We start from the raw sequence: 14,603 nt of genomic DNA on the forward strand, positions 1-14,603 counted from the left end.
TTTCGTCAAGATGTATGCTGCAAACTGCAAAGAGTATTTCATGAACCACCCCCCCCCAAAAAAAAACACTTAGAGACTTTCTTAAAATCTTAAAACTTTTGTCCCCACTGACAATCCAAAATGATTTTTCTAGTCTGGTTATGTAGGATTACCAATCCAAAGTAACAGTTGCCTTAAGCTACTGCTGAATCACATCAGGATCTCAAAAGGTTGTCTGGGACTCATTTTAGTTTTAAGACAATCTGATTAAAATGAAAGTTCTGAAAGTGACATAATTCTTTAAATGATTATACTGTGCAATTCTGAACATGGACATTTCCACCAGAAATATATAACCTCCTCTCTCCCGACTCCTTTTTCGGAAATAAAGTCAAGATTCAAACAGAATTCCAACTCACCAATAAGACCCTTCGCAGAAGTATTTGATGTCACCGATATGTGAGCGGGCATTGGGACAGGCTTTGTCTCTTCTGTCGTCACAGAGGTGATACTACTTGTCTCCGCTTCAATGGAAACATCCTTCCCACCCCTTCGTTTGATGGTGCCTGTGTCACCCTCTGAGTCTTCTCCCCAGTATCCGGTTGAGGATGCCCAGCTCGCCCTTGACTGGGCTTGGTCCAGACTCTCCCGACTTTGATTCTGTCTGTTGTATTTTGTGCTATGATCAGGAAACAGAACCGGGTCCATGTGACTACCTGAAGCCCACAAGGCTGCACCATCCCCTGCACTATCAAAATGAGCGTGCCCGAAAGGAAGCGTCTCCCAGCTTCTCTGGTGCGGGATAGTCTGTATATTATCGTGGGAACCACTTGAGCAAGAAGTCCAGCTTCCGCGGCCACTGTCTGCTGCATCCAGTGAAGCTCTGTCTCCCTGGTCCTGTGAAAGTTCTTCTGTACTTGGGGAAGAAATCACTGTAGCCCCGGCGTATAAACCCCGAGTCTCTGACACTGGTGCGTAGGATCTGAGTAGGAAGAATGGGAAAAAAAAAATACAACTAGTAACCCAAATTTTAGAAATCCTCAGTAAAATAAATACAAACAGAAAAATAATCTCCTTTTCTTGGGGAGGAGGGTAATAGGGAGGAAAAGTCAAGAAAACAGAGAAACCAGAGTTGTATATGATTTTTTCCCCCTTTTGTCAATACCATGAAAAAAAAAATTTATAAAGGACAGCAATGTGCTCATTCCAAAGAAACATCAGCCTCGTAAGGCCAATGATACATTGACTGGTTAAAGAAACAATCTCATCAAAAAGAATCGAGATGGATTCTAAAGTTACCCATATCTACCAAGGAAAATCAGCTTCACTGTGGCTTTCAACCTTATTAAAAAGCTAATAAAAATGGCCTGGGGAAGAACTTCTTCTAGGTATTCTAGAATGGCGTGGGGATTTAAAAAATGAAGAGAGGAAGATTTTTCTGGCATATACACCAACAATGATATTGCTCTAACCATCCACATTGGAAAAAAACAGAAGGAATGAATGAAAAACAATCTCTCCTAGACTTTGACATTCGGCAAGATAGGCAGCTTGTCAAATTACCCCACTTCTATGTATATTTTGAATAGGAGATTCAGAAGGCTTTAATGAGCTGGAACCAGAATTTTAAAGGAAGATAAAGGATTGAATTATATTTAAGTTAAGAAATTGCATTGTGCTCCCAATGACATCACACTACTCAGGATAGCAAAGACCCATCTCTTTAACATCAAAATCTAATTCAATTCTACAAATATTTATTAGGTTTATTTTAGGCAGTGTGCTACCTACAGCAGATACAGAGACAAACAAACAAAAAATGGCCCCCTTGCCCTCTGGTATCTTACTTAAAGCATGATATTCTCTGAAGAATAAAAATTATAATCCAAAAGAAAGTGGTAAGATGCATAATGGATATATGTAGATCTATGGAGTATTACTGATTCTTGAGTGTGAGAAACAGTATTTTAAAAATAGCTGAAGAAATGTAGAAATGGAAAATGAAGGTGAGATGGTCATTTAACAAGTGACAAGATAGATGGAAGGATAGATAGTCAGAGGCAGTCAGTCACTACAATTTATTAAGCCCTACTATGTGTCAAGCATTGGTACCCCTTTTGGATCCTTTTTGGAAAACTTCTAGAAAGGCATGGGTAAGAATTATACAGACTGAAAAGGCACGAAAGGGTTGCAATTTGCATCAGTAATGTGAGTACTCTATCAGTGAATACATGAATTCATTAGAGCTTGAAGAATGGAAAAAAAGAAATCCACTTTAAGGAAAAATTCATAAAATTAGGAAAGTGAACTTTAAAAACAATTTTAAAAATGCAAGCATAAAAAGAATCTTACCCTAAACTATACTGATCTGGGTCAAGCAGAGTTCGCCTCTCCATTCTGCCCATACCTAGATTAGTTTCCACAATGCTGACAGAATGCCGCTGTCTCCTCTCATCATGCAGTGAGACTGGCATTGAGTCAAAGGAAGAATTGCTGACAATACTAGATCGGGAAGAAATTTCACTGTGACCAGAATCTGAAAAGTTATCCACAGTGCCACTAGGAGCCAAAGTATAACCTGTATGGGAAAGAGAATCACATTCATCAGTGACCACAAGCATAACACGAACTTGAGTTCTAACACCAAATGTAAGGAAAGAAATAGAAAAAGAACACCAGTAAACAGAAGGAAAAAAAATTAACATGTTTTACGCATGGAGATAAAGTGACAAAAAAGGTCAAATGTAGGTTGACTTCCTCAATGAAGGGTTCAGAAAAGCAATATTTTAAAAATTGAGCTAGGAACCTGCAATGGAATCTGAGTATCACCAATGAATAACTTGAAATGCCTTGAATTCTTCAGCTATAAAATGTACATATTGGGGGACTTTTGAGAAGAAATGGGATACAGAGGAATTATTTTAAATTATTTCTAAAATGTAAATAAAGTTAGCTATTCCATAAAATGTTTATGTAATTTAAATGTTTGGGTTTTTTAAATTTTTGTCTTTATTAGAAATTTATCTTTCAATTTTCCACTTGGGTCACTTTTAATGTGACATGCAATCATTCAATTTTCAGGTATGCTCTACTCTGTGTAGGCCATATTTTGTATAAGAGATGCAGAGTAGCTCATGCATGTCCAATTTCCGAAAGTATAGAAATATAGTAAACAAAAATAATTAACCTATGAGAGCATATTTTTTAACTGTCATGAAAAGGTAAGGTATAAAAGTGTTAAAGTTGTATCTGAAAATAAATTTGTGATATTTAAACATAATTTGTCTAAACAGTACAGAGCAAAACATCAGATCAGATCCAAATTTCTTCCTTTGAACCATTGATCTATAGAGGGTAATGATACTAGAAAGCCAAGGTGCTAAGTGGCATTGTAACTAGCCTTTGACCACAATCCTTCAGAGTGGATCTGGTCACTAAAATCTCTCATCTTTCCAGCCTTCCACAGGATAGAAATCACGTAGCCTTAAGTTATATTATAAGATCCAAATTTCAAAAGTGATTCCCGATATTTTATTGACTGTGACCCAAGCTGGTAAATTTAGATTTTGACTTAAGATCACTTTTCTTCTCAAATTGCTCTCCCCACCTCTTCTAGGAAAACAATCTTAATGTATTGTCATCAACTGCCTCTGACCCTTTAGAAGTATCATCTACATCAGTCCTATATTAATGAGAAATGAATTATACAAAGACACTTTGAATTAAGGGTTAATATTGCATACACATGGTATCCCTTATAAAAACTCTTCAGCAAATTCCTAATTCATGTCATTATTTGCACTATTACCCCCTATTAAGTTGCCAAAAAAATCCTTTTGAATGCCAGCAAAAATAAAGCTATGGATGCATTTTAATGAAACTTTTATTTGGAAGGTAACTTTGCCATCTTTTCAACCTAATTGATGTTTCTCATTGTTAAGGCTAATGCTACTTAAACATTTTAGCTTTATAGAAATATATACATATATGTGTGTGCATACACATACATATAAATGTACATGTATATATGTATAATAAATAGTAAGTGAAAAATTTGTCACTAATATTTAAAAATATTAGATTTGTAAGCAACATAATGACAATTTCTGCTTACAAAGTGCATTCCTCACCAAATCAAACCAAACCAAACCAAATCAAACCAAAAAATCCCATTAGTGACTTATGTCCATTTTACAGATGAGGAAAGGAAGGTTGAAAAAGAACAATGGACTTGGCCAGGATCAGTATGGCAAAATCAAGGGCTGGGTCAGAATTCAAATTCAAATGATGTGAATTCTGTGAATATTACATTATACTATGTTGCTTATTGCACTCTGAAACAGAATTTCCCCATCTACTCATTCCATTTAGACTTCCAGCTTCCTTTTTCAAAAAAAGCACAGGTCTTGATAATTTTTTTAAAAATGATTCAATTCCTAAAAATGCTCACTAAAAACAATGACACTGAGATCTGAGACTGGGTCTAAATTTTGAAAGGCTTCATGGTATATTCTCCTCAAAAAGAACAAAATTGAAAAAGAAAAAAGGAACTTTAGGAAAAAAATTTAACTACAGAGGGCATTGGACATTTGAAGGGATTCCCCAATTCTCTTCAATAATGGCTATCCAATTTTGTGAGATGATTTCTGTTATTCCAACTCCACTTTTGGATCTATGAACCCCACCTATCCCATAGGTCCGTGGTGCATTGTTATTCTTGTTACTGTTCTCACTTCCAAGAGAAGAGGAGGAACTGGTTAGGTCCGACTGTCTGGAGCCATAAGATCTCAGCTGATTGCCACTGCCACCTAACAACAGGATGAGAAGAGAGTTTAGACACCTATATGAGAGAGACACTAGAGACTGCGTAGATGATTTAACTTCTCGACACCCAAGTGCCATCAGGCATGTGTCAATTCGGTGAAGTCAATATACTTGTTTTCCCTTTCTAAGATGGACAAATAAGTCTTTAGGTTTTAGTTTAATGTCTGTATTATTTTGAAAAATGTAAGAGGAGAAAGTGCCCTCAAGAGTTAACTGGCAGAAAAGGGTTACTTGCTACTCAATCACAGGATAATTTTGAATTATGAAAGATATTATCTCCTTAGGGAAAAAAAAATCAAGACCTGAGTTAATATGATGAAAAAGGAAACCAGGAAGATATATAATGTTTGTTCTTTAAACCATTCTTCCATAGGAAATGCTTATTAATCCAAATTGGTTGTCTATTTCTGTAAAAACAAAATTCGTCATAGATTGGAACCAAATGAAACTGTAAAAAAATGCAGTAATGGCCAATTCTCAAAAAAAAAATGCTCTAAAGTGATTTCCTAATACAGTAATAAAGGGAGGAGTAGAATTGACTAGACATTATAACTAAATCACTAAAGAGTAACCTGACAGACACCAAAACTGCACAACTTTAAAAAAATGCAAATTATAACTAGTAATATCTGAAACAGGTAGCCTTTGTAGAAAATCACAACACCAAAAAACCCATTATAATTAAATTCTACCTTTTCTTGGAGAGCTTTGTGGAGAAGTTGGAGGAGAAGAGAGTTGTGAAGATGCATTTGATATCGTATCTTCTGCTTGTTTCTTATGACGTTCCAAACTTCCTTCTTCTGACAAAGAAAGAATTTTCTTTAAAGCTTGTGGAGAGTTGATACCTAACAAGATAAGGAAAAGCAAACTTGTATTAGACTATGTTAAATTAATAATTCCAATTTTTCTTGTTATAAGACTACTTTTACTTGTTTGTGCTTTGCTTTAATAAAATAAAATGGCCTCTTCAGAAGAAACGGTTAAAATTTAATTTTCCCAAATTTTGAAAGTTATCCATAGAACCTAAATTTGGGTCCAAAGTTGTTGTACGGTAGAAAATAGTGGTAACTCCTATATATTAGGTACCTCTGCTTCCTGAACTCAGAAAAGAACCTTCAACACAACAAACTTTTGAAGTAGGAAATGGGAGTACTATTATTCACATTTTACAGAAGACAAAACTAAGGGCTAGAGAAGTTTAATCACAGTCACACGGTAAGGCAAATATTGGAATTAAGTCTTCTTATGATTCCAAGGTTAGGGCTCCTTTCATTAAAGAAGAATGTGTGTAATTGGGTGCTTCCTTAATTTTTTTTATTCTCAAGTTTCATAATCTCCAAAACCAGGGGCCAGTGCCAACACACATTGCCCATAAACCAGCAGACACTAATTCATAGCCTGTACAATGATGATGACTCAAAGAGGCAACTCTCTTGAGGATCTTCACATTGCTGGGCTCCCTTGCTACAACCTTGAGTTCCGACCCAACATTCCAAATTCCCACCTTGGGACTCTGGATAAGAGTGATAAGCACTAGCCTGGACGCAAATACATTTCCCTTATATAGTTATATATTCACATATAATGGCAACCTGTTTTCTTCTTAAGCTCTAAGAAGACTAATCAACTTATATTACCAAAATATTCCTTCTGGCCACCATTCCCTTACAAGCGTTTGCTTACATATTAGAATATAAACTTTTGGAAGGCAGAGACTATCTTGCTTATTTATTTTCATAGCCTCAGTGTTTGTTAATTAGAACCAATAAATACAATTCTAAAATGGATTAAATTGGTTAAAAAAAAGAGAAATTAGGACTAATAAGTTAAATAATGGTATTAAGAACTTTTACTACATTCAGCTCATTGCTGCCTTCAGGAATCTTTGCATGTGAACAAATGATTTTATGCCCAAAGTAACTGTTTGCTTTTGATAAAATATAAATATTTAGAAAAATCTACAATATATACAATTTTTAAAGTAAATGAATTTTTTTCCACCTGCTGACAATGCAAGACACATTTAGAATAAATTTAGAAACATTTAGAATAAAAGCATTTGCCAAAAGACTTTAAAAGACTGTCTGCCTTTTGATCCAGTCATACCACTGCTGGGTTTATACCCCAAAGAGATAATAAGGAAAGACTTGTACAAAAATATTTATAGCTGCGCTCTTTGTGGAAGCAAAAAAATTGGAAAACGAGGGAATTTCCTTTGATTGGGAAATGAATGAACAAATTGTGGAATCTGTTGCTGATGGAATACTATTGTGCTCAAAGGAATAATAAACTGGAGGAATTCCATGTGAACTGGAAAGACCTCCAGGAACTGATGCAGAGTGAAAGGAGCAGAACCAGAAGAACACTGTACACAGAGACTGATACACTGTGGTACAATCAAATATAATGGACTTCTGTACTAGCAGCAATGCAATGACCCAGGATCTGAGGGACTTATGAAAAAGAACGCTACCCACATTCAGAGAAAGAACTGTGGGAGCAGAAACACAGAAGAAAAACAACTGCTTGAACACATGGTTTGATGGGAACATGATTGGGGTTGTAGACTCTAAGCAATTACCCTAGTGCAAATATTATTAATATGGAAATAGGTCTTGATCAATGACACATGTAAAATCCAGTGGACTTGCTTGTTGGCTACGGGTGGGGGATGGAAAGAACATGAATCATGTAACCACAGAAAAATACTCTAAATTAATTAAATAAAAATTTTCAAATAAGACAATCAAAAAATAGAATAAAAGTAAATGATCATATGATCATATAAAGTATTGATTATTGAAATTCTTTTAAGAAATTGCATTCCTGATAAATTTTCAGAAATAAGAATAATTTGCCAATGCTAGCAGAGTAGAGCAAATTTACTAAATATGAAAAAAACACAACTACAACATGGAGTGCATCACCTACCAAAAGGAGGGAGATCCTTTACAGGTACTTTTTTTCGTGATGGATAGAGAGAAACTGCAGGAACCTGCAATCCAGGGTTTATTTTGTGTGCTGGGGGTGGTGGTTGCTGCTGCGGTGGTGGCTGTGCCTGTGCCTTCTGCTGTGTTCCTGCTCGTGAAGCGACCGGGGATGTATCGGGTTTGCCAGACTTCTTTTCTCCAGGATTCTTAGGTACTATGTTTTTTGAAGTACATTTAAAAAAAAAAAGGAGGGGGGGGAGGGTGAAATCAAAGTATTAATAACTATTTAAAATATTTGTTTCAGAAATATTTACCATTAAAGGACATATCTAATAGCAGAAAATAAAATAAATATTTATTTCAGAAATATTTACCATTAAAGGACATATCTAATAGCAGAAAATAAAATTATTTTTGATGGATTACTCTAGTTTTTACTTCTTTATTATTTGTGTGGTATGGGAGTGCAAGAGCTGGGGACAGTAAGACTAAGGTTCAAGTCTTATTTCATATTTTTACACTCTGTGAGCTCAGTCAAATCATTTCTCAGTGCTTCAGGCAAATCTTTTTTTTTTCTGTCTTTCTTTTCTGTCTTATTAAAAATTATAAGGACTAGGTAAACAGGGTAGGGACATGCCCAGGGTCTCAAAGCTTGGTCCTCCTGACTCCAGGCTTGGTGTTTTATCCACTCTGCCACCTAGTTGCTCCAAGGTAACTTTTAAAGAATATAAATTTCAGGGAAGGTGCCATTTATATTGAGAGAGAAAGAATTTGCTGACCTGGGAATTCCTTAAACCAATGGCAAAAAACAAGCTCAATCCCACCCCTATTCTATCACCAAAGAATATATTAATTTATCTTATAAAAATAAACATTGTTTTTAAGTAATTTTGGCAAAAAAAGCAGGAAATGAGCAGAGTCTTAAAGAAAGCCAAGGAAGTTATGAGGTGTACATAGATAGTTAGATAGACAGACAGAGGGAGAGAGAGACAGAAAGACAGAGGAGGGAGACAGCCAGCCAGCCAGAGGGTCTGCAAGACAGACAGACAAACAGCCAGCCAGAGAGATACAGAGATAGGAAGACAGAGCGGGGAGAGAGACAGACAGATAGACAGCAAGAGACAGATACAGATAGAGGGAGACAGAGACAAGGATAGAGAGCATTCCAGGCTCAGGGGGCAACCACTGAAAAGACAAAATCAGAAGTCAGACAAACAGCATTTTATACTTGATCTTTCAAGTAACAGAAAGCCACTGACATCAACAGAATAGGAAGATGTGTGATATAGGCACGGCTTATTAAATTAGGAAAATAATTTTGGCAGGTACAGAAGAGGAAGGCAGATTGGAGTGAGGAGAGACTTGGCCAGAGCCAAGCAGGAGGTCACTGTCAAAGTATAGATGATAGGAGATGGGGGCCTGTGGCAGAGAGATGGCATTGGGAGTGGAGAAAGGAGGACATATACAAGATGTTGTGAAGATAGAGACAAAAATAGAGAACAGAATGGAGGTGGGGTGAGTACAAATGAAAATTTAAGGATGACACCAAGCCTAATGATTTGGACTTTGGAGGTGCCCTAAACAATAATAGGACAATTTGGAAGAGAGGATTTTGTTTTGGGCATGCTGACTGCAAAAGAAATACAAATTCCATTTTCACCATAGAAAGTCCAGGGTGTTGCTGGTAAATATCTAACAGCAGGTTTTCCAGAAAGGAAAAGAAAAAAGTAGGCACCAACACATTTTTAATTTGACTTTGCATAACTAACATTTTCTCTACCTCTTTCCCAGAAAAGCAACAAAATAAATCAAGCCCTAATGTGTACCATTTGCAAATTTTAAAGTATAAATGTATAACTGGGGGCAGCTAGGTGGTTGAGATGGAAGGGTTTAAACTTGGTCTCAGACACTTCCTATCTGTATGATTCTGGGCAAGTCACGTAACCCCCATTGCCTAGACCGTATACTATTCTGCTTTGGAACAAATACACAGTATTGTTTCTAAGACAGAAGATGAGGGTTTAACAAAAAATGTCTATGTTGAAAATTTACAAACTGCTCTCAAGATCTAGTATGAGCCAGTTCCTGCAGACAGACCCCTAGGGAGGTTTTCCAGATCACACACTTCTGGATAAGAAGGCGGCACACCACATCATACACTATCAATGAGAACATCTGTACTCTGATATAAAGGAGGATTCTAGTGGTTATTGGAAAGTGAAGTAATATTAGAAATCATTAAAATGTTTTTTTAAAAATCCTCTTTAGCAAATAGAAAAAAATTTGTGATTGAATAAAGTTTGTGATTGAATAAACCAAAAACAATTCTGTCTCCTAAAGGAAATCTTTGACACATTTTGAGGAAACAGAACACAATTTCTTCGAATAATGGTACCCATTTTTTATATCATCAGACTTTGCTAAGTTCAACTAATAGTGCTATTTTCAATTTATAAGTAACTAATTCATCTAGGCAGACAGGGAGCAAAGAATGCTAATTTCACTAATTATACTACCAGAATATGTGTTGGTAGGGAGCAAGATGACAAGCACATTATGTAACCCACTTAACTTTTTGTAATTGTTTGAAAGTCTGGACTAACTGATTAATTACTTAAACTAAAGCTGAGCCAAATTTTATATAAAATCTTCAAAGCCAGACCTTTTCTTTTACCTAATGTCAATTTAGCTACACACAGTAAAAAATAAAATAAAAAAACAAAAAATTCTACGATATGGCTAACTACTTTATTTCCCACAAAACCTTAACTTTATCCCTCCAAAACACCCTTTTAAATGAAATATAGGAAGAGTAAAGAAAATACAGTATCCTAATAATCGTTCATTAAATAACTTCTCCAATTCTTAGCCTGACACTGAAATTTTAACGCTCAAAATGAGTCCTCAACAAAAGATAAAACTTCATGGCTTGAAAAAGATTACAATGCATATAGCCAAACTTCTAAGATCCCTCAAAATGTTCTGTTTTTCTTTCTAAACTTTTTGTTGCTTTCCTGATTCCTAAAAGGGGCCAACCCCAGTTTTGTAGTCTTACTTCCATTCTTCCCAGGAGCTCTCCTTTACAAGAAAAATAACTCACAGGTGTTAGTTGCCGGTTCACACTGCAAAGATAATGTCTGAAGGCTCTCCTCATCCATTTCTAGATCCAAATTGGACAGGTACTGTTTAACCTTGCGAGCCATTTGGGCATCTTCATATAGCTTTTTGGCATTGAGGAAGGAACTCCGGCGAACACGCTTTTTGTGTCCGCCAGTCTGTGCGACATCTAATACTGCTGCATTTGTACTACCTTGACTGAGAGACCTGGAGAAGACAAAGAAAAGATAATGCAGTTCACTCTAAAACAAAGTTCCTTGAGTTAATAAGAAACATGCTAAGGGTTGCACGGATGTAAATCTATATTGAAAAGCTTACATGCCTCATTCCGGTAAGTCAAAGAGCTAATAAAAGGTAGATGGATATGGCTAAAGAAAATAAAACTGATATGGCTAAAAATAATTACGTCTGCAGAATTATGTAGGTATCTATCTGGTATTTAGTCTGCTCCCAATTCAGACATCCAGAAGAGAATTCAAATTAGCTCTTTTATATAAGCTAGCAAGGGATAATAGTATCTCTCTAAATTTTCATGTAAAAATATAAAACTATAGTAGAGGAATTCCAATTTATAATTTACCTCTATTTTTTTTTTTGTTTTAGGCATCTATAGTTAATGAAAATAAACATTTTAGAATTTCCAACAGAATTTAAGTAAAAGTAGCTGTGATCACTAATGGCTGCATTTTTTTTTCTTATTCTTTGGGTGGGACATGGTAAGGTTTTGTAAGTAATGCAATCAATAAGTTAATATGAGTACAGTAGTCATGCAAACTTGAACACATGTATGAAAACTATTTGGCATACGAATTGTTAAAAAATAAAAAAATTTAAAGGAATTGATTTATAGGATGAAAATAGTAGTTAGTTGAGCTGTAAAAATGTTAAGTTTTAACATCTGGAGGTCAATCTTATATATATTCATTTCTAAATGCAGTAAAGAAATAAAAATTTCCAGGGCAAAATCTTCCTTTTCCTCTAAGCCCCCACATTTGGATTATTCTAAGGCATACCAATTATATAAGGATCAAGCCATTCTGGATGCTTTTAAGTATATCTGCCCTATTTCTTCTCCAAGTAATTGTTAATTATTTCACAGCTCTCATGTTCATGACCTCAAAAGCAAAAGCCCCAATGGATTAAATGATGTCAGTATGTCATCTAACATTCTGCCAGAGCATGGGGGTTAACAAAAGAAAAAAAAATGCTAAAGCATCAGAAAACACAAATAGCAGACAGAAAAAAAATGCAAACAGACAGAGTAGGATGTAAATCTTTGGACATTGTTACCAACCACTTACCCCAAACTCCTCCATTTCTTCTTCCTGTAAGTGAGAGCCATGAAGATTGATGCATGGGTATAGAGAAAGAGAGATAGAGAAAGATCACAAGCTCAGAAAGAAGGGATTAGACCTCAGGACAAGCAAGTGTTCTAGAAGCCCACAAACATTAATAGCATCATCTCAGACATACATCTTAACCAAAAGTTATTTTAATTTCAAATGACAAGTATACCAAAATGATACCAAGTAGGAAAACTACAGTATAGTCCTTATATTCTTCTAAATGAAAAAAAAAAATGTCTTCCTAAGGAGATTAAATTTAGATGCCATCAATGAAATGCTGGTCATATCATTTAAATTTTGAAACCAAAACCAAAACCACTTGATTTTTTTTTAAACAAAGCAAATGATTTAGCTGGATTAATTATATTCATCAGGTTGTGTATAGAACCACAATATCATCTTATCAACAATTAAGTCACTTGGATTTTTTAATCAACAAAACATCCTTTGAAGTTTTAGCTTCCAAACTTGTGTGAACTATATAAGTTAATAAATAATAAACTGTGCTTGATGCTACTTCAGAAATTTTATTCTTTAAAGGTCTTTATACTAGGGGCTTACCATGTTCCAATAAAGTTTCTGCTAAAGAGCTAATATAATGTTCATATTTTTTTCTGAATTTAATTTGAAGTCTACAAGACCTTCAAGATATATTATGTGCTATGAAATGTGAAAAACATACCTAGTTCTAAACATTAGGGCTGGATCCATGTTAACTGAAGCCATACGACCAACATGGCGAATTTCTTTTGCAATCATTCTCAGCTTTTCAAAATTAACCAACCCATCCACTTTTGAATCATTTCCTGTAGTTAAGAGGGGAAAAAAAAAAGGAATCCAGATGGATGTTTGTTCCTAAATTCTCCACAAGAAGAAAAAAAACTTAACTATGAGATTTCCAATTTACCTTCATGAAGGAATGTAAGATCTTTCTTGATTACAGGGAAAAGAGGGATAATAGGAGGCTGCAGGTTTTGGCTGTTTAGGACATTGCGATATTTTGCCATGTTTCTAGAGGGATCAAACAGGTCCTGGAGATCCTGAAATAACTTTTCGTATTTGCTGGGAAGTTTTTCCCAAGTAGTTCGAAGTCTTGCAACTGGTGCCAGGTTTAGGCCACTGGAAGATAAATGGAAAAGATAAATTAGCTGGCACTTCAGAATGACTGTATATAGCACACGAAGTGTATGAAGACAGATACAGACAGATATAAGGTATAAAATAAATCTTTTAAGCAACCACATTTATGTGGGTATTATGTGGGTACTAGTTGGTGAGGGCAAACCTTGCACCCTTCCAACATGTAGAAGTCTGTATTATGAGTTGCTGTGGCCAAAAAAGAAAAAAAAATCATCCCCTAGTGGCCAATTTCTGGTGACAAGTTTCCAACATACTCTTATCTAATTTGTTAATTCATAATGTTATATAATTTTAACATTTACTTAGCACTGGCCTCCTATCAGGCTTGCAAAGAAAGAAGTGGAAATATTATTATCCTTATAAATGAGGGTAGCAAGATGGTGTGATGGATACAGCACTGGTCCTAATGCCAGGAAGATTCATCTTCCTGAGTTCAAATCTGGCCTCAGCCTCTTAATTCCTGGGTATCCTGGGCAAGTCAACAAATCCTGTTTACCTCAGTTTCCTCATCTGTCAAATGAGCTGTAGAAAAGCACAACAAACCACTTACCAAGAAAACCCCAATGTGATAACAAAGAGTCTAACATGACAAACAACCGAGCAACAATAAAAATTCAATAAATGAAGAAACTAGGACTCAGTGGTAAAATGACAAGTTTAGGATCACATAGCCAATAAGAGTTGGAGTAAGGATTCCAACTGAGCTCTCCACTAGCTCCATGTTTAGCACTCATTCCATGACATCACAATGCTCAAATGGCATGGCTCAAAGAACCTAGAGCTACTTGCACAGCACTGGAAGGCACAGGAGTAGGAGTTCAGGTTAATAATATCTGAGAGTGATATTGATCTATATGCATATATCTATATCAATAAATATTTTGTAATAAAAGCAATCAAATTTTTTAAAAATTCTTTAAACCCTGATTGTCTGTCTTAGAAGCAATACTCAGTATTGGTTCCAAAGCAGAAGAACAGTTAGGGCTAGGCAAAAGAGTTTTAAGTGATTTGCCCAGGGTTACACAGCTAAAAAGTGTCTGAGGTCAGATTTGAATCCAGGCTCTAGGCTTAGTTCTCTACCCACTGAGCCACCCAGCTCACATACTATAAAATAAGTGAAACATTAATAATGATAATAATGGTGATGATCTTGTCAATGATATCCTGACATGAAATATCTCCAATTTTGAGTCAGTTCTACAGTATGCAAATTCTTCTACTTAGAAGACTATGAGAGCATTATACCATTCACCTTCTGTTTTCTCAC

At 35.5% G+C, this 14,603-nt stretch overlaps 1 protein-coding gene across 5 annotated transcripts in view; it reads right to left on the bottom strand.

Moving 5' to 3' along the window:
• RAPGEF2 (Rap guanine nucleotide exchange factor 2) overlaps positions 1–14,603 on the bottom strand; it is a 320,910-nt gene that overhangs the window by 8,785 nt on the left and 297,522 nt on the right. For 2 of the 5 annotated variants that reach the window (XM_044681463.1, XM_044681466.1), the window contains 9 exons: positions 13,104–13,315; positions 12,879–13,002; positions 12,152–12,175; positions 10,834–11,057; positions 7,735–7,947; positions 5,496–5,648; positions 4,713–4,787; positions 2,332–2,557; positions 399–961 (listed from right to left, as the gene is read on the bottom strand). In XM_044681463.1, coding sequence (XP_044537398.1) covers positions 399–961; positions 2,332–2,557; positions 4,713–4,787; positions 5,496–5,648; positions 7,735–7,947; positions 10,834–11,057; positions 12,152–12,175; positions 12,879–13,002; positions 13,104–13,315 — 1,814 coding nt within the window. Of the gene's footprint in view, positions 1–398; positions 962–2,331; positions 2,558–4,664; positions 4,788–5,495; positions 5,649–7,734; positions 7,948–10,833; positions 11,058–12,151; positions 12,176–12,878; positions 13,003–13,103; positions 13,316–14,603 lie in introns of all 5 variants that reach the window. The other 3 variants (XM_044681464.1, XM_044681467.1, XM_044681465.1) reach the window with 2 other exon arrangements.

Source organism: Gracilinanus agilis, chromosome 6, assembly GCF_016433145.1.
Source record: "Gracilinanus agilis isolate LMUSP501 chromosome 6, AgileGrace, whole genome shotgun sequence".
Classification (NCBI taxonomy): domain Eukaryota; kingdom Metazoa; phylum Chordata; class Mammalia; order Didelphimorphia; family Didelphidae; genus Gracilinanus; species Gracilinanus agilis.